Source organism: Melospiza georgiana, chromosome 5 (assembly GCF_028018845.1).
Source record: "Melospiza georgiana isolate bMelGeo1 chromosome 5, bMelGeo1.pri, whole genome shotgun sequence".
In the NCBI taxonomy this organism is placed as follows: domain Eukaryota; kingdom Metazoa; phylum Chordata; class Aves; order Passeriformes; family Passerellidae; genus Melospiza; species Melospiza georgiana.
Genome location: NC_080434.1, coordinates 14,821,357 through 14,842,245, shown reverse-complemented (window position 1 = coordinate 14,842,245; position 20,889 = coordinate 14,821,357). Strand labels below are relative to the sequence as shown.

The following is a 20,889-nucleotide window of genomic DNA, read 5'->3' as shown; positions in this document are numbered from 1 at the left end:
TAGAAAAATCCAACTTCATTCCGTGGTAGCCCTGAATGAACTGTTTTTCTGGAGAAAATCTCTTATTTTACGTATTTGGTTTTCCAAAATAAAGTAATAGGTTATCCAGTGCAATATGATCTAGATGATTCAGTTTCTCAGCCTTTGTGTCCTTATTTTATTTCCCTTGCTATGTGAGCTGCTTACCTTATTAATTATTTGCTTTAGTTAGAATGTTTTAGAGGTCAGGAATTTGAAATACAATATAAACACAAATAGCAATCTCTTTATAAATTTTCTTAATCTGGTATGTGTCTGAACATGTATGAAATAGTGCAAGACTTAATGAACTGAAGTCATGTGTGATTGTATGCAATACTGGCAGATGAATTAATTTTTAATGATTGGTTGTCTCCTCCTCTCAAACAACTGAGTGAATTGTGGTGTCACCTGTAGTTACCAGCTATTTGGAATCAAATTGAGATAATTGCTTTACTTAAGATAAAATTGTGTATGTAGTTCGTCTTTTATGATCACTCTATTCAGAGTTGATTTCTTTCTCATGTGCTTAGTGTTAACAACTTTCTTTGCTTCTGCAGCTGAGATCTTTTAGAGGCTAAAATGAAAGGGATTCTGTTCTAGTAAACACAACAGATTTAACAGCTTAGTAAGTTTCAGTGGCTTAGCATTAGTGTAATCTTGCAATGTTTGGATAAATCTTACTCCTTAACAAAATGGTGATCTTTGCAATGGTAGGATACAGTCAGTGTACTGTTGCAAGTGGCAGGATATATGTCACCTGAAGAACCTTGTTTGACTTCCAGGGTTTTATGTTGCAAGCTTAGTTGTCTGTGGGGAAAGGTTGCTTTGGCAGTGGAAGCTTACACTAGACTGTATTCCTAATCCCTCTTAGATTTTTGGAGAGCTGAAGGCCTGGTCACTATCAAAAGAAGGAGGGTTCAGTTTGCTTTAGCAGAACTTGTAAAATAATTGTTTTCTGAAAGCCTGCTTTGGTTTCTGTGAGGTGCAGCATCCAGCTCCTTTCACTTCAATTAATGCATGCCAAACCTGTTTGGTTTTCAGGTATGTCAGAACACAGCAGTGAATCCACAACACTTGATGAGTCTCATCCATCTGCAGAAGAGATCCAGTCTGGCTGTGAGGTGATTGAGTGATAGTTATATTAGTGTAAAATCAACCAATCCTAACAAGTTTCAGATTCCCAAAAATTCTGCTTTACCTAGCACAGTGTTGTTAGTATGGGGATATGAGTTCATGCACAGCATCTTGAATGGGTGGGGTTGGTTTTGAGACACCATTAATAACAGTCCAGTTAATTCATAGCAAAGGATTACTTCAGCCAGTAGCCTGTTGCTGTGCTGCAGTATTTGTTTTGTAAATGGAATAGATTTAGGCATGGTAGAATCTGAAATGTGTGAGTATTGCAGGAAGAAAGGGTTGGTATTTAAAGGCATCAATCTTTGTGTAACCTCACTATAACAAGGTGTTTTATCTACTGCAGAAGGACTGAATCTTTTTTTCTCTGAGAGCAGATACAGTTTTCACCTTCTCTATGGAGAAGTGTGTGACAGATTTGAATAATGAACAAATTCCTAAGGTTCCCAATATTATTTAGCTAATTAGGTGTGTTTGGGATGCTCTTTCAGAAAGATAGGGTCAACATTTTCCTGACTGTTCTAGAGTAAAAATGAAAACAAGTAATGCTGACTTTATCACTATTGGAGTTTCAGTGACAGTGAATTGTTTTTAAACTTTCAGTAAAAACAGAATAATGATTCTCTTTAGTGTATTTCCAGATCTGATATTTGTAAACATAGATGTACAAAGAAAACATAGATTGTTACCGAAGGACAATTCTATTTTTTCAAAATAAAACATGCATCTGAAATGCAATGTTTTCCTCTAGTGCTTATGTCATTCATGTCTAATACATCAATACAAATTTAGGAACTGAGTTAGATTTATTTCAGGTTGTTTATACATACGATAAATTTTCTTCTGAGGAATCAATTTCTTTGTATGCTTAGTTTAAGTCAGTTGTGGGCTACACTTGCCAAAGAGACACTTGATTCAGCAGTCATACTCCTTATTTCAGCAGAAATGCTGCTGTGGTGTGGTGGTTTAGTTTTCTCTCAGATCAATAACCTTACCCTGGTTGTGTGGAGTTACAGGAACGCACATCCAGAGGTAAAGAGGAGTGGCTGCTGGATTTGGCAGTAGCCTATGGTCAGAGTAAGTATTTTGAGGTGCTGCACTCTGGTGCTGTGGGCAGTCCTCCATTCTCAGTGGCTTCTTCACTGCATTACTGCCTGCCCCATTTCAGAGGTGCGAGTGTTGGAGGTGTGCCTGCTTGGGAGACTTGATGGGAGTGGAAAAATGACCCATCCTCTTTCTGAGCACAGGTCACTTTCTTTTGATCTGCAGTGTTTCCGGAATCTTGTTTGCTGTGCAAGTACATTGCTCTGGCTCAGGAAGGAGGTGAAGGGATGGTGAAAGCTCCTGGGGGAAAGAGTTGGGGGAAAAGGGCAAGGAGTGGTTCTTGACAGCAGTGCAAGCTTAAACTGTTAACTAAAATGGAGATGATGGTTTCTTGTTATGTCTGAGTTAAATTAGCAGTTTATCTCACGTCCCCTTTTCAGCTGCTCATTTCAAGGCTTTGGTGCTTGTCTGACCTCATTGCAAACTGATTCAGCTCACTGAAGCTGGAAAATTAACCTGGTGAAAAGGTCTATTGCCAGGCTAGTGAGTTGTGTGTGGTGTCTGTAGTCAAGTGAGTGTTGGGGAGGTGAGGCACTGTGTGGTTCACAGTAGAGAGTGGAAAGTAGAGTGGTGAAATGTCCCCTTTTCAGCAATGGGAAGTTGTTGTAGTTCAAAAGTAGCATGGAACTGACATTAGCAAGTAATTTTTTGCTTTCTCTGAACTAGATACAAAGATCTGACTCAAGTAGGAATGCAAAAAAAAAGTGAATTGCTTCTAGTTGTCCAGAGAAGCTGATGAATTTTTGTTTCCTAATATATGTATTTATTAGAGATGTGTGCATGTGTTTTGAGCATATCTCTGAATGAAAGCATAAAAATATATCAATGTCAATATTTGCAAAATTATTTTAGATTCTTGTAGAGAAGCACCTAAGTCAAGGTGTTTTTCCTTTTATTAGAGATGTAGTTTTGTTTATGATCCCTAGCAAAGTGCCCCTTGACAGCAGAGGACTTTCCCTTTGAACTGTGTTATCTGATAATTTGTGGAAAGAGGAACAAAAGTAGCTGTGAGCTGAACGTGGCATATATTAATGCTTCTGTATTATGCAAGTAGCTGTGACAGGCCAAGCATTTTGAAAAATACCTCACTTGACCATATCAAGTAGAAGTGTAGTTCCTAGCAGCCTTAGGGCTTAATGAAGCACATATGAGATGTAGAGCAAGCTTAAGAAACTTGAGCTATTGCACAGATTTCCCAAATCAAAATGTGATGTGGCAGGTAACTAGTGCATCTAGTCTGATGAAGTTGTATAGCAACTCTCTGTGAGGAGCAAGGAGTTGGGCTTGATGATCCTTGTTGGTCCCTTACAACTTGAGATAGTCTATATTCTATTAAATGAAACAAATTACTCTTTAAAAAAAATGCTCATAAAATATGCATAGACCTTTTGGTGTGCTTCAGTAGAAGTACATTTAATGGAGCCTACAAACAGTGACTAGTTAGAAAACGTCTTGAGAAGCCTCAAGACTAATAAAGGAAATCAGGCTCACAAATGTAATTGAAGTGGTGATATGTGAAAGTGGAAGAAATATTAGTAATGGGGTATGACAGAAGATGTTCCAGTTAAGAATGATGCAGGTGATGCTCAGTAAGTACCAGTAAAGTCTTTGTGTTATATTCATGCTCTGTAAAGCTTCACGTGTGGTTGGAGAAGCTGATGATACTTCAGATCCTGATCTCAGGCTGTGCCTCTTCCTGACCTTGGGCTGAAAAGAGCTGGTTCAGTTTGATGATTTAAGAGCTTTAAGGGTATAAGGGTACCTATCCTCAAGTACCTGTTGATGGTACACCTTGTCTTGCCAGTCCAGCACAGGTGTACGGGCTGGTTTGAGGGCTTGAGACAACTTTTATGTAAGTGAACAAACACTGCCTTGGTTGTATGTTGATTTTTCTTCTGTTTACACTTTAGATGACTGGTGAAGCTGCCTTGCAGAGTTAGGAGCAGCTTTTTCAAAGGGACGAAATTTTCACTTCCTCTTAATTTTGGAGTCTTAAGCTGCCATTCTCTCTTCAGGTGCTTGTAAATGATGTGCAGTTCTTCTGGGAATGTCTCTTCAAGGCTATACCTTAGGTTGTACTTGAAAGCAGTGTACTTGAAACACAGCTGCTGCTACTGTTCGTGATGCAGCTGCATTTGAAACTTACTTTGAGTCCTGAATTCTCTTGGTACTTTTGGGCCCTTTTTCATGAGAGTTGCATACCAACAGTTTAGTCAGAAGGTGGCACTATGTTATGGTAAAATAAGAAGCAGCTGAAACTATTTTAAAGTTTGGAATCATTGCTTTTCTTGTAACACATAATTAAACGTATTGCTCTTCTCTAGTATTTATTGTTTATTAATTGCTAGTGCAGTTTTTTTAGCCAAGCTCATTATAATTGGAGATCTCAGGCTCAAGTGTGTGTGTAAAACATTTGTCTGAGCCCATGCCTCATTTGTGTCTTACTCCCCCTATGCCAATGGGTTAAATTTTCGTTTTCCTTTGCTCTTAGCTCTGGAAACTTTACATAACTTCTGACTGAGCTGTGCTAGAGTATTACTGTGATTCAATGATGTGATTAAATAAACATATACAGACTGAGTATATCGGAGTATTTCCAGTCGGAGTTTGAAATAAAATCAACTGTTATGTAACCCATACATCAAATATTTTCATATGGATTACTTATTGGAAATGTAAGACAAATGCTTACATTGGAAATGTAAGACAAATGTTTCTTTTTACAGGGAAGTGCAATGGCTCAAGAATCTCCCAAAAATTCAGCGGCAGAAATTCCTGTGACTAGCAATGGACAGCTGGAAGATTCTCATGAACACAGCTTTAACAGGGTCAGAATTTTCTTTGCTGTCTATTATGGTACCATTATCAGAAATGCTGAAGTTACAATTCGGTGCATAGCAGTCTTCACTTGACGTAGTTTTCTGGAGGTTTAGTGCAAAAACGCCTTTGAAGCTCAGAGATAATTGTAAGAGTTGAGCCACCACAGTGTGGTTGCATATAGCAGTGACCTATTTTTGTGTAAAAGGCGCGTTGGTGGTGGCCGGGGCTGAGTTCTTCCCCCTCCGCTCGGTGCCGGTGAACGATCCGTTCTGCTCGTGCCCGGGCCTCCAGCAGAGGGCGCTGGGACACAGCCCGTGGAATTTGGGGTCGGGCTCCTTTTATTTGGATTCTCCTTTGGAATTGTCCGCGTTTACTTGATATCTGCTGAGACTTAGGTTTTAAAAAAAGCTCTTAAGTCTTAACAGTTCCATACTGACTCACAGTGCAGAATTATTCTTAAAAGCAATACTAAGCAGAACTTCAGCATTTTATTCTTTTTTACTAAAATGCTGATTAGAGGGGGGAACCTTCATAAGGTTTGTTGTTCAACTAAGATCTACCAGTGACATAATGTAAAAATTAGTACAGTGTTTAACGAAATAAAGCTAAAACTACATTTCTGTGAAGATGTATGTTTAGGGAGACCAGCTTGGGAAATGCATCTTGAAGTGGTAAGGAATTTGGGTTCACCTCAAAGCAGGGGAACAAACTTAGTAATTTGAAGCTTGATGATCTTGCTGCTGCTGTGACTTGACTGCTGTCTAAGTTACCTTTTCCTTACATAGTGATTCTTCTGCATTGCAGTGCATGCAACACTTGTGTACAGCAAATGGAACTTGCGCTCTTGGTGACTGCATTAGGGCCTGTGCTCAGGCAAAATGTAAAGCTGGAATTTTAAAGTGGTTTTTGTCTATGGCCATATGTGAAAGTTGGAGTAGATTTTTCCTGCATGCTAATCGTTTTGCTGGCTTGGAGTCGACTATATTTTGAAACTTTTACTTTGACAAAAATGGGCCAAATCTTTGGTCAAATTGCAGAAAAACCTGTACTCTGCAAGCATATTTGAACTCGCTGTAATTATTTTCGCAGTGCTTATTCTGAGATCAATGAAGAAGTGCACTTCAATTATTTTTTTGAACCGTCTTGTACAAGTTCACACCTGCATGTGTGACCTGAAGTCAGAATATGTGATAATCAAGGCTTCTTATAAACAAAACAAAGAAAATAAACTTCTTGGAATTAACATCTAGGTCTGTTTACTGATCTGTTAGTCTCAAATTCTAATATTTAGCTTCTATTCATCTTGCTTCATGTTTGTTATTTCTAATGCTTAATGCCATGCTTTCTCTTTTTTTCCTTGCCAGGTAATTTTTTGCTTTAACCTAAAGCAATATGCATTGCACCACAAGAATTTTGGGGTCTTTTTTCCTACAATTTATGGAAATGATAAGCCAAGTACTGATTTTTATGAAGTCAATTGAGAAAGGGACAAGAAATCCTGACCACTCTAATTTGTACTGTTACCACAGTGGTCAGTAAGAGCATGTGATCACAGTAGAGTTTAGAGCACTCCAGTGTGCTGATTTTGATTGCACCTTCTTGGGAAGTTGGGGAACAAAGTTACTTAAATTTTCTGCTTCCTTATTTGTATGATCAGAGAAATAGTCATCTAGATGCTGTACAATTCAGATGTAAAGAACAAAATACTTCTTGTTCTGGACTTTTTAGTCTTCTGCAGCTATTTTGCCACCAAGACTTGAGCAGCTTTTTGCATATTTTTAAGGGAAGAGGTATTTGTAGAACCTTTTCTTTAGAATTCTTTGATTAAAAAATTGTACTTTCCTCTAAAATTGTGTTCTGTGTGGCACTTCCATGAGACCTCGTCCATAAGCTGCTCAGGCATGAGAATGCACATTTGTGTTTCACCAAATGCAGTATTAATGTGCATTCAAGCATGAGAAGTATTTCATTTTGTGAGGCAGTGCAGAGCAAATGTATTTACCTGAAAATGACAAGTAGGGTTGCTCCTTCTTTAAAGAAGGATGCCATTAGTTTTGCAGAACTTCAGACAGCATAGATTGTCATAATGTCACTTGAGAAGGAAGTTTGTTAGTTCCATTTTTGTGGGAATGTGACATAGCATTAATTGGTGCATCTTCTTGGTATAATACATATTTAAAAGGTAACTTAAGTGTTTTCCTAACTGTAAAATCTCAGTCAGAAATATGCTGCTACATTCTAATTCTCTAATAGGACATGCCTGTGGAATTCAGACAAGTTTTGTCCTGCCCATATGAAGGATGGAAACTCTTTTACTGAAAAAAGCTGTAGCTTCAGTCGTCACTGGATCGAATATCTAACGTTCTTTCAGTACACAAAAGCTTCACATAGTGGTTTTTAACTCCCCAAGCTCTGTTAGAACTCACTTGAGCTTTAAGAACTTGATGTATGGAACTGTTTGCTAATGTTTGGGTATTTGTGAGACAGAACGCTCCAGCATTTCCTAATCGAAAGTTTTTCTTATTACTTTGCATAAGAAAGCCCAATGTACAAAAAGTCTGGCTAGTTTATATTATTCACTTATTTTACTTCAATTATCCCTGACTTCCAGAGCCCAGTTTTGGACTATTGGAATGATGTGATTAGCATAGTGGTGTTTTAGTGTGACTGGGGGTGTTGGGAGCTGAGGACAGTAGGAAGGAGTGAGGGAAGTATATTATTGCTATATTCAAGTATATATATTATAATATACTGTATCTATAATATATATTACATTATTGCTATATTCAAGTATATTATTCCTATATAAAAAAGCATGCCATATAGTGTGAGAGCTGCATAGGTATAAACTAAATTTTTCAAAAAACATTTGATCTGCCTGTGAAGATATTCAAGCATCTGTAAGCAATTTATTATGTTTAAAGTATTGCACAAAATCTACATGGTATTCTTATCAGTTTGAGACTGAATTTGTTTAATCTAATTTTTGTAACTGGCTCTCCTCATGGTTCTTATTGTACTTTCATGGGAACAAAATCATAGTTAAGCATGCATATAAAACCAGTAATAAACTACAGGATGAAAAAAGATAATGAACTTCGTTGTGTGTCTTCAATTTGTCTTACTAGAATTACGAAATAAGATCTGGGATCTGATGAATCTGAGTGCATGTGTTCACGGTCTTGTTCTGTAATTTTATTGCTAGACTGCACAAATAGATAAGGTCAATTCTCTTGTTTTTTGCCTTCTGAAAAAAATGCCAGCCTTGTCACTCACATTCTGCCTGCAATGTCTGAGTTAATCTCTTAGGTTTTGCTATGTTGACTGACATAGTTAGATTTTTACTCAGGGTAATTTTACTTTAATTAATGTAGGATTGATTAAAAATATATTTCTATAGCTGTGTCTGTTCTAGAAAACTGGTTTGAGGAGATAAAAAAGTCACACGTTCTTCATACAGTATGAAAAACCAAAAACATGTCTGTTAATGATGAGAATGGGAGGGAAATTAAAACAGGATTGTAGTATGGCATTAGGTAAATCAAAAGGATGTAGTAGAAAAGGTCTTCTCGTTGAAGAGCAGTGTATTGGAGAATAGAAGAAATGTGTTAGTCTGCTATTTGCCACTTCATCAAAGATTAAAGCCTTCAGGTCTTCTCCCATTTATTTATGTTGAATTTATACTGATGTGAGCATCTAGTGTCTCAATTAATGGAAAAATGGAACTGAGTGATGTAATGGGGCAAAGAGAAAAAGAAACTGCTGAATGTATATGAGTAACTCTACTTGCACGTGATTTTGATAAGAAGTTAAAAGTTCAGAGCCCATGTATCTTACTGGATAGACATTATGTCTGTCTGCATAACCTTTTGTTCCATAGGGCTTGTAATCACACTTTACAATCAGATAGATATGTTGTAAATTTTTCCTGAAGTCAACTTGAGTAGTTTTATTTAAAATGTTATCCACCATTAAAAACAAGCAAGCATGTGATTGGTTTGATACTAGTTGTTCCACTGTTGAACTAGCCATTGGTGTGAGGTTTTAAGAATACCTTAATTCAAGGTATTAAAGGCAAGTAAAACTATCTGTCAAACCTCCTGTTGGTATTAAGCAGAAGTTAATGTTTAGTGATGCATCCCTAATGGAGTAGTATAACTAAGAAATTAATCCAGTGTTGTTTCCTTAGTTGCTCCTTAGTTAAGTAAGTTTCTATAAATTAAGTTTTGTCTGGGTTGGTTTCTGCTGTTGGAGAAACAATACAGTTCTTGTCTTTCCCCTCTTCGTTTTAGATTATTATGGATAGCATGATTGGGAAGTATCATTTTGGAAATAGTCTGGTAATTCAGCCAACATTCCGTCATGAACATGCATTCTGAATGACTTCTTTGCTGTGTCTGCTGTCTCAACAGGACTGCTATGTCAAAAATTCATACTGGTTCATCAAACAAGTCTGTTATGTGTATAATAGAGTTGTGTAAATAAGCCTAACCTGACTAAAATATATTTAGTTTAATACAGTGATTTGAAGTCATTAAAATGGGATTTTAACAAATGGTTAAAATGGCTTAAATATTCTATGACATACAGGTTTGAATAGTCTTGACTAGAGCTAATCAGGGTAGTGCACTTATTCTTTTCAGCCATATTTCATGCTTTTGCTTCTTGCTAAATGAGAATGGAGTAGGTAATGCAGTGTTTTAACTTGGGAATCTTCTGAGTTGTGGTTTTTTTATACCTCTAGCTCTGGGTCTCAGTGACCTTAGAAAATTAAAATGCTTTTGCTAGGTGATAAATGCATAAACATGGTTTCAGCCTCCTACAAATGAAAATTATTAATGAAGCATTTTTCTATTTGCTTTTTGGTGATGGTGATCCTATAATAGATTTGTAGGCTTGCTGTGTATCAATAAATCTTGATCAATTCTAAAGACTTGAATTTACCTTTTACAAAGAAGGGGAGAAGTCTTAAACTTAGCTGGAAGAGCAATACATTACCAAAATATAATCATTCTGTGGTAGTAGGGGAATCTGTCCTCACTTCCTATCTTGTAAGAGCCTAACTTACATTTAGTGGGAACAAAAAGCAAAAGCTATTTATGTTGCCTTCTTACCATTCTAACATTAAGTACACTCATACCTTCCCTTAAGTGTGACATTTTATAGTGTTTCTAAATTATCCCTCTTTGTAAGTTATTGAAGGGATAAACTGTTTTGTCAGTTTGAATACAGATTTTTGGTAGCTTTTTTGTTTATCTACACTTGTGTAAAGAAAAGAAAAGCAAGCACGATCAGTTGCAAGAATGACATTAAAACTTTTGGTTTACATGAAGCAGTGTGTCTCCCTTGAACAGTAACTTGCATGTTTGTAAACAACGAAAAGGTCTTGTTTTGATAATCACTGACTTTTTGTCAATTCTGGTCATGTGTTAATCAACAAGTGGTAAAATTTTCTTTTAAATTCGTATGTAAGAATATCATTCTTCACAAAGATGCATTTGAACTGGTTTATAGAAAAAGGGGTTTGAATTGAACTTTGTCTTTCTTTAAATTGAACTTTGCCTTTTTGACAATGGGAAAAAAGTAGATCTCTTCAAACGAATATGAGTTTGTATACATATATATGTATATAGATTCATGTAAAAATTCTGGTATATGTATGCACAGTTGTAGATCTTTAAAATTTTCATATTCCAAATACCAAGTTTTTATTTAAGAGATGGATGCATTGTAGTATTTTGATTTATTTAATTCTGTAGTTTGTTCATCTTGTGTTTAACTTCAGGTTAGAATTACATTGAGTGTACGGAAGTAGTGCAGTTGCTTAGGTTTAGATACAAACTTTTGTCTTTACAAAGCAGCTGTTCTGCATTTTAACCTTAAATACAGATGATTGCTTAGATTCCTATTGCAAACGTGCTTAAGCAGGTTGGCTGTCTACAGTTGTTTGGCTTCAGGTCTGGATATTTCTGAAAACTGCACGTCACGCCAGGGTGCCTTCAGGAAAAAAATAATTCATGCCATATATCCTTTTTTTGAAATCAGTGCATCTTCTCTGCAATCTGGTTATCCTTTTTCAAGTCTCTCTGCTTTTTCAGCTTCTAGTGACTTGCTACATTTTGAGTTAAATGGTCTTTTTTAGCTAAACTAAGTTGAAGCAAAGGCTTTCCAGCATACCACCTACTGCAAGTACTTAAATGGAAGCACCGGTGTTAAGTCAGTTGTGAAGACTGAAAACAGTATGAATCTGAAGTTCTGACATGCTTAACTTGGGAGATCAGGTTCTGCGTGTGACTACTATTTGTTTTTCATGCTGTTTCTTTTTCTTTTTTTTTTTGGTATGATGCTTCAGGTACACAGATGTGGCATGATCTATTATCACATAGCCTGTTCATGTCAGTGAAAGTTTGGCTGTAGGAACTGGTTACTCTTTGCAGTAACATGCTGGGTTTTTGATGTTGGTGAAATTTCTGGAATTCACATGGAAAAATTATTTTGCTGGAATTCATATATTTGCAGTTCTTCCTTTTTCCTCTTCCCAGGGGTTTGTCCTAAACTGAAGACATCAAAATAAATCTGGAGAGATGTGATCCAAAACTACTTCTTGACAATCTGAGCCTCTAGGCAGTATCAGCATCATTCTTATGCACTAACTTGCTTCTGGTTTGTGGATTGAGTGACTGCAGTTATAGGTCAAACATGGATTTGATTTTAAAGGTTGTGATTTCTTTGTAATTAGAAGCATTACATGGATCACACACAGTTACTATCTGTGTCTGGACACAGACATCTTTGAGTTATGTATAGCTTTTCTCTGGTGGTCCTTGATACTTTCCCCCTTTTTTATCTCTGTATGGAAGCAGAGGGGATGCAAAATAGTACCTGACTCCAGACATTGACAGTTTTCTGATTTCTTGATGCTTTTATTTTTTTGTATTGTCATTGTAGCCACATGCTGCTACATTTTACCTTTTTGCTTTCACTTTCATAGTACTTTTTCACTCACTTTTTGCTTTCATCAATAAATGGTTTTAAATCGCTTTAAAACCTGAACTTTTTTAAAGTACTGTGTCTAATTGCATAACACCAGAGGGTTAAACTTCAATTAGATCACTGGAAATATAGTCCAGGAAACCTGCGGGGAGTTTTTTTGTGGAGGTAGATAAGACAGCAAAAATGGGCAGTAGGATGATACGTGAGCTGTGATGTGTGGGGTCTTTCTTAGGCCTATGCTGGGTTTCAGTGAAGACTTTGGTTACCTGGGAGCTGGTTGGAATACTTGATCCAGCCCTCAAAAGTTAAACAAGGTGATCTCGGGCAATTTTAAATGAAGGGATTTCAAAAGCAAACAAAAGTAAGTGGCAGCTTTGTGCTCTGAGCACTTATGATGCAGACTAGGTGCTCAGAAAGAAGCTGTTTAAATGATGCCTTTCTGGATGTCACTTCTATGTAAAATATTGAAAAGATTTAATGTGCTAGTCATAAGAAATGAGGATGCTATGAACTTTAGGGCTATTCCTTGCTTAGTGATTTTTTAAAATCTTCAACATTATGATAGTTGCTTCCATATTTTTGGTTTGTAAAGTGTTTTCTGCTTGATAATCTTGCATGATTCTGCACCCCTGACAATTTTTAACTGGACACTTTATTAAACTGACATAGCTGCTTGGACCAGCTTCGGACCACATAACATGATGCTTCTGGCCACATTTTTGGTAACTGCTTCTCTAAGACATGGCATTCTACTTGGCCATCAATATAACAAAAATATCTAGAATAAATATTCAGGCTATACTTACACTGTTTCTCATTCATTTGTCTTGTATTTGTGCATACTATTAGAAAGCAGTGATACCAGCAAGGACTTTCTAGGCTAAAGGCAGAATTGCTTGTCTGAGAGCTGTTGAAACTGTATTATAATACTTTAGAGTCACTTTAATTGCTTTTTTTTAATCTTTAACTTTCCATTTTTATGCATATATTTTCCAGGACTTGAAATGTTCATTACCAGTTGGACTTGGACTTTCTGAAACCAAAATAACATCTCATGGCTTTGATGGTGCCAAAGAGGGAGTTGTTGAGGCAGGGCAGTTTCCAAATAAAGGTAAGTGCTTTTTTTTTATATTTCTCAATTTAAAATCTTAAGTCATATTCTTACATGGTCAGAATACAATGTTCTGTAACTGCTTTGAGCAATTTGGATGAATGTACACATTTGAGATCTGCATTAGTGACAACCAGTTTATCGTCTCCTGTTAGCTGGGTTGTTAAAATAAGAGAATACATGCTACACTTGCAGTATCTGTCAAGGGACTGGAGGAGACTACTTGGTGTTAAGTTGGTCTGCACTTATGGGAAGGGAAGGCCTTGGGCACCTTGAACTGGTGTCAGGCTGAAGAATTTTACTATTGCATTGTGTTTAAGTTTTCTTCACATTTTGCAGGTTACTGTTCTGATTTGAAACATAACTGGAGAGTTATTTATTTGTTATACACACTTCACCTACTGAGAGCAGATTAAAAAGTGGGATTCTTCTTGGGAGTATTAATGTATGCCTTAGAGAATCTAAGTGATATTAAACAATGAGAAATACAAAGTGGTAGACGAGCCAATAATGTCACTATTTCCTATCTAAGAGCAATAGAATACCATGATATTGTATGGGCAAATGGTATTCAATGAATTATGTACCTTTAACAGCTTCTGATTTGAAGCTGTTAAAGGTAGAAGATTTGAAATTATCTCAGTTGTGCAGCTATGAAAATAAGCTCTTTGTAGTCATAAATTTAATTTACATTTTGCTTCATTTCCTGTTTGGTAAAATTCTTTGCTTATGAAAACAGTTGATTTACATGTTGTACTTTACATATATTACAAAGTGAATGCTGTGTTTCTTTATGCCTTTGAAAATAGCAAAATATCTAGCTAAAAACTGGAGCAGATGGCAAACTGCTCACCATTCCTGCCTTTTTGTATTCTATTACCAGGATAACTGTTGCAGCTGTTAAGTGTATTAGCCTGTAAGGGAAAAGTGTCTGAAGATGTTTCAAGCTACACTAATGTGTTTGAAATGCAAATGTACTGTGGAAATTTCTGTACACAAATTTTGAGCTTTGGACACTTTGGGTATCACAGATTTTCTTCAAGGGTGTTTTCTTGGGATTTTTCCTGATGTTCTAACAAAATCAGAGAGAGAAGTGGTAAAAGCTAGGGCTTCCTTTGAAACCATGGACAAAAGTTGAATGATTGCCCTATTTCAAATTCTGTCTTGTGTTTGAACGTCCTTATTAGGGCTTCACTTTTGAATGCAAAGTAGACAGTACTGGAGGGGAAGGGCTTTTAGGATTTGTGGGATGTTGAATGATGAAGCATGCATAAGGCTGTGTTAATACTCTGTCAAATGATAAGGATTTTTTTAACTGCTTGTCTTGGCTCGCTTGCTGAAATGATTCAGGCAAGATCTTGCAGTCAAACTTCTATGCCTGGATGAATTCAGTTGCAGCTCTTATGCAATGTATATCTACAGAGGGACACAGCAAGTGAGCTGTCTTTGTCTCATCTTTTCTCTGCAGTTGGATCCAAATCATTGGATTTATTTTCCCCATGTTAGCAGTGCTCTGTGGAATGTTTTAAAGCTGATTGTTGATCCGATTACTTTGAGTGATGTTTTTGGTGTTACTGATAACTAAATTTTGTCAAAACTGCGAAGTTTAGGTTTAATTTTCTTTCCCCTCAGCACACTGTTAGCCCTGAAGTATATTGGAATTTCTCAGCAAAAGTAAATAAAGTTCCTCCCCGGTATGGTGGTCATTCATCACTACAGAGGAAAAGCTTACTTACTTATTTTTTAAATCCTGAAAATTCAATAAGGTTGCTGCTTCAGATTTATCTGTTATGAAAGAGTGGCAGAGCTCTGAAAAGCATAATGAGCATAATCCTAAAACAGCTTAGAGAACACACACAGTGCAGGTCATTTAAAGTTGGTTGCTTTTTGTTTTGGTTTGGGGTTTTTTGTTTGGTTTTTTGTTTGTTTTTTTAAGAGAACAAACAAGTGCTGTAAAATCTTTCATTTGGGAATGAGTTTACACACTTTCATGGCTAATAACTTGTATGACCTTCAGGATAACTTATTGCTGCATTGCATGTTTACACAGATTTAAGAGCCGATGTCAATAAAGTATATCTGAAATTGGCAGAGATTTCAGGGCTTACTTCACCCTTTAATGCTTTAAGTACCATTCAGTGACAGTGCAGAGTGAATTCTACCTAGACTTGCAAAAGAGTGTTTTAGCTGTGGATTGTTATATAACAATCTTCCATGGAATTTTCTGTTTATGGTCTGTGCTTCACTGATGAGCCCTTCAGTTATACTTTGATTGTTCTTACAGAAAAAAAGAATGGTCATCATGACCTAGAGAAAAAGATTAAATCAAAAAACTTGGAGTAGTTCACATGGAGAGATGCACCTCTTAAAAAACATTATCATCAGAAATTCCAGCAGCTTTTCTGTGAATACTTCTAAAGCTGCTGAAGCAAATGTTTCTTTGTTTTGAAAATGTGTCTCTGTAAGAGTGCACATTCACTTTGAAGAGAAGATGATGTATTTTCATTGTTAAATGTCCCGTTTTCAGGTTCCTCAGCATCACCCAAATCATCTGTTATATCTCCTAGCAGTGCAGCAGCTAGCAGACTGGCTGGACAAGGTTGTGATTTAATTATTCCCACAGGTATTAAAGCTCTGAATGGATAACGCCCTTGTCTCTGCTGAGACTGTACTAACCCTTCCATGTTTCTAATTATTTGATGTACTGTTAGTTGGAGATAAAATTTCTGTGGGATTTTGGTGGCTTTTACTTCTGACTTCTACAGTTGACAAATTAACCTCTGCTTTCCTCTCTCTGAGCTGCTTTTACTCCGTAAAATTAAAATTATAATTACTATTAATGGTAAGTAACAGTAGGTAAAATAGGAGTGGCCAAAATCTTTTCTTTAGGTTAAAGCTGAAACTTTCAGTATTTTTTCCTAAATGATCATATATTCCAATAGACTATGGGGGCAGCCATTAGGAATTCACAACACCCCAACTCAGCTTTGCCACTTGACTCATTTTGTGCCTATGGGCAAATTACTTAACATCTTAGTCCTGCTTCCTCCTGCATAAAAGGAGAAAACTTAACTCAGTTACCTCATAAGGGTGTTGAGAGGGTTAATTACTTAATGTTTGCACAGCATGTTGAAGATGTAAGAACACAGTAGAACTTGATGCTAAAGGAATATCTTGAGGCATCTGTATAGACTTTTTTCCAAACTCTTGCTTGCATAAATAACTTGGCAAGACTAAGGTGACTGTAAGTAGCAGTAGGGATCAGAGTCAGGGGTAGTTAAAATGAATATGGACATGATAAATAAAAATGCTGCTTAAAAAGTGACGATACTTAGCAGTTTTTAATATTTAGGGCACTAGAAATTTTGCAAAATTGAAACATGGAATCCACATGATATCCCATACTAGCTTGAAAATGCTGAATAATGGCAGTTTGTGTGTGGTGATTTGCCCTAGGTATTTTAGTTAGTTGCTTTAAATCTCTTCTTTGCTGGTTTGTAGAATTAATTGTTCGTAATAGAATGAGCTAATAAAGCTGAAATAAATTAAATATTGGCTGAACACATCTTCTGGAAAGAATGACTTTCATTGGAAAAGATTAAAAACTCTGCACTTCACGACAACAGTATGCCAGTCATTGTTGTTTAATGGCCTTAAGGTTGTAAACAGACTTTTAGATTGATTAAATGCAAAAGAGTGTTCAAAGAGTGGTGGAATTTTTAAACATAGATATAAATGTCTCAAAAATAATAAGAATAAACATGTCTCAAAAGCTGTTTTAAGTTTTCAGTATGCTTAATTCAGCCTATTCATGAAATAGTGATATATATATATATATGTATATACACTTTATATCAGTTTTAATATAAGTCTTTCTTTCTGGAAATGATTTTCAAAATCTCTTATTCATCTTAAGTTCATACTGTCACCTTGCTCTGCTTTTGGATGTACAATTGCACAAATCTTCCATACCTGCTACTTATTCCTTAAAACAAACAAAAAGCCCAGACCCAAGGCCTTGAAGATTTGCTTTGTGTCTGACACAGGGGGCAGAGCCCAGCAGAAGAGTGGACCTGTTGTGTTAGCAGATGAAGTGAAGAATCCAGCGATGGAGAAACTGGAATTGGTGAGAAAGTGGAGCCTGAACACTTACAAGGTATGCAGCTATGTGTGTGTGTGTGTATGTATTCTATAAGTGAGTTTGCTACTAGATAGGAATAGAGCTGTATGAAAGTAAGCTGCTGTGGCAGTGAGCATAAGCAAAAATGTATAAGAAAGGCTTAATTTTCTTCTAAGTGTAACATTCTTTGTTAAATCCCTGGTGCAATGTGGAAATCTTTAATAGGTATTACTGATTTAGCAAGGTAAAGAATGTTAGAATGTTCCATTTCTAATGTTCCCTTCGTCATTCCGAATGTAGAGATTTCAGCACTAAAGCTTGGAATTAAATATTTTTTGCTCTTTTTGAGTTGACTGTGGATGCAGTAAGATTTTAGTTGATGTGAAAAAATCAGGGGTATCTAGAAGTTCAAAACTTGTTAATTGCTACTCTGATGGTTTTGTTTCATCTTGGCTGATTGTTTTTTCTTAGTGTGGTAACAGTTGCTTCAATTTGTGTGTGTTTTATATGCTGCTACTTCATGATCAGTTGAGTCTGATGAAATTAAAAGAGTAATGTAAGAATAATGAAAAGGTGCTTAAATCACACCAGTTTGCTAGAAGTGACACTCATTAAAAAGCAATAAGGTAAGGAACAATTGTCAGGGAATGCATTCCTGTCACAAGTTTAAAGAAAGACCAGTTTTGAAAAATAGCTTCTTGTTATGCCCACATCTTAAATAATAGAGTTGTGAGCAGGTGCATCGGTGAGGTCTACATCAAACCATGAAGAAATTCACACTCTGTGGCAAGGAAAGTCTGAATCCCTCCAGTGTTCTTTATGTCCCAATCAGAACATCCTTCTCAGTGGGGATGAGAAGAAAGGATGGAGCATCCCCAGCAGATGCTTATGCTGTCTTTCTGTTAGAATCAGAAATTTCTTTTTTATGTCTAATGAATTGGCTTTTAGATTTGCTACTTTTCTTGTCATCTAAACATTGTAGCAAGTGAAGGAGTTGCAGTCCAATGGTATCCTGGGGTGCCTTAGGAGGAAAATTGCCAGCAGGTCGAGGGAGATGATCCTGTCCCTCTATTCAGCCCTGGTGAGGCACATCTGGAGTGCTGTGTCCAGACCTGGGCTCCTCAGCCCAAGAGGGACATGGAGCTCCTGGAGCTGGTCCAGTGGAGAGCAGCAAAGATGGTGAGGGTACTGGAGCAGCATTCCATGAGGAAAGGCTGAGGAAGCTGAGCCTGTTCAGCCTGCAGAAGAGATGACTGAGAGGGGACCTCATGAATACCTATAGAGTATCTGAGGGGAGAGGGCCAAGAGGATGCATCCAGGTTCTTCCCAGCAGTGCCAAGCAAGAGGACAAGAGGCAGTGGGCAGAACCTGATGCACAGGAAGTTCCACCTGAACATGAAGAAGAACTTCTTTACTGTGCAGTGACTGAGCACTGGAACAGTTTGCCCAGAGAGGTTATGGAGTCTCCCTCACTCAGTATTTTTAAGATACTCAAAAACCCTGTGGATACAATGCTGTGCAATGTGTTCTGGGATGAACTTGCTTGAGCAGAGATGTTGAACCAGGGGACCCACTGTGGTCCTTTCCAACCCGACCCACTGTGTGATTTTGTCTGTCAGCTACTTTGGAGTGCGCTGTGGTGCAATCAGAATATGTGCTATTCAGCTGAAGCTGTTCTTTAAAATTCTCTTGTCTCTTTAAAACATTGACTCTTGGGATCAAATCTCCTATACTGTGACTAAATAGGACAGGACTTGACCTTATTCTGTATTTTTGGTACCTTGATTTAGAAAACAAACCCACAAAAACTCACGTCTCAAACTCACTGACATGAATCATCAGCCAGAGGACTAGTGAAAAAATTGTGAAAAAGGGTCTTGGATGTTCTTTGTTTAGAACACTATTTCTTTGGCTGTAGCATCTGCAAAGTTAAGGTTTTTAGTTTTCTTTTTATGGCTTAAGCCTTCCCCTTGTTGAGATCCAGAATCACACCAGAAATGACGTAGCAAACAAAGACTAGCAGTTTCAGAAAACAACATGTTTACTTGAACCTATTCCTGAACATGCCTAAGGAGATGTGTGAGTTATGATCTTTCCCATATTGACTTGCTGCTCATTCTTTTTTTGTGGTATAAGACCATTCATAGAACTTACAAATTCATTTTGAGTTGGTAGAGTATTGTGCAACTGTACTTGGAGATGCCATACATTTGTGTCGTAGGCTTTGTACAAAAAAATATTTAATATGAGTATTTAGTATTTAAAGTTTTGGACATATTGGCTTGCTCTGGTTCCCATCAGGGAGATTATGGGAAGAAGTGTCCTCCTTATCTCATAATAGTTAACTGTTCATAGGTTTGAAGATGCAGAAATAAAGGACAGGAGTAAATGTCAGCACTTGAATCCCTCTGAATTTAAAATCCCTGGTATCAATGTACCAGACAGTAATCTACAAGGGGATTTAGTGATGAAATTTGCTGTTAGGAAGTTCTTTAGGAATCTGACATGAGTAGGTCCTATACCATGGTGTCTGTATCAGGGGTTGAGAAATCCAAATTATTGGGTATGTTAGAAGTCATTCCCATCTATAAATGCCTTTGTAACTACCATTGCCATTCACATTCTCCGGTCAAGTGCTCCCTAATAATCATGAATCAGTGTGAAGAGAAATTGCCCTTCATAGTCTAGTGACAGGATCGTGTTCTGTTCTTTCTTCTGCCTATGCCTTCCCCTTTGGATGAGAAAGTGGTTTGCAGTTTAGCAAAAACATTTAGGCCCAAGAAAGTCAAGATTCTTCTTGACTTTCAGCAATTCCAACAAGCTTGTCTTTTTGTTTTTCATACAACTTAAATTTTGAGGGGGAAAAAAAAGGCAAACCTGTTTTACAAACCTCTCTAACACTGGGTTAGTAGAACATTTATTTCTGAGACATGTCCAGTAATGCCTCTGTTCATCTTTGGCATATACAATGTATTTTGGTAACCTTTTTTAATCTGAGTTCTTCTCTGAATTTTTCTTAAGCTTTGCATTGGATGACTTCTTTTTGAGTTGCATGGTCTTTTCTATGATAGCTTCCTTTATAAATACTCCTAGGACAAAGCACAATGGAATTAATGCATGGAATTTTCTTTGCTAGTGAGAATATAGAGCAACTTGTGTGCTTGTACTAGTCCGCTTAGAGCTGGAGTAAATCAAAATAGACTGGGGCATTTTCTTTGTCTTTTGCTACATCTGAGTTAACAAAGTATCCAGAGTAAGTCTTTCCAATTACTGGTGTTTCTTCGCTTGTCACTGCTGGGCCTTTAAAGATATTTTTCTGTGACTCATGAAGCAAATACCCCTTGGCTGAAAATAATTCCTTCACTTGTAATTTATCCTTGCTTTCAAAAATTTTGCTTTCCACAATTCAGATTTTTCTCTTGCATTTCCGTGAGGGTTTGTGTGTGTGTGTGCGTCAGCTCTTTTGGAAAATAGCCAAAATTTGACCATCACTTCCACAGTTCCTAAAGAAGGGCTCATTTATGCTCTGAGCACACTTAGAGCTGAGCTGTATTTTGCAATTTCTCATGGAGTCTTTGGTAGCAAA

General features: G+C 37.0%; 1 protein-coding gene across 3 annotated transcripts in view; it reads left to right on the top strand.

Moving 5' to 3' along the window:
• Positions 1-20,889, top strand: part of ARFIP1 (ADP ribosylation factor interacting protein 1) — a 40,813-nt gene that overhangs the window by 3,338 nt on the left and 16,586 nt on the right. The window contains exons 2-6 of one of the 3 annotated variants that reach the window (XM_058025066.1): positions 1,063-1,142; positions 4,986-5,087; positions 13,069-13,183; positions 15,711-15,806; positions 17,230-17,339. In XM_058025066.1, the coding sequence (XP_057881049.1) occupies positions 1,065-1,142; positions 4,986-5,087; positions 13,069-13,183; positions 15,711-15,806; positions 17,230-17,339 (501 nt within the window). In that variant the 5' untranslated portion in view covers positions 1,063-1,064. The remainder of the gene's footprint in view (positions 1-1,062; positions 1,143-4,985; positions 5,088-13,068; positions 13,184-15,710; positions 15,807-17,229; positions 17,340-20,889) is intronic. The other 2 variants (XM_058025067.1, XM_058025068.1) reach the window with 2 other exon arrangements.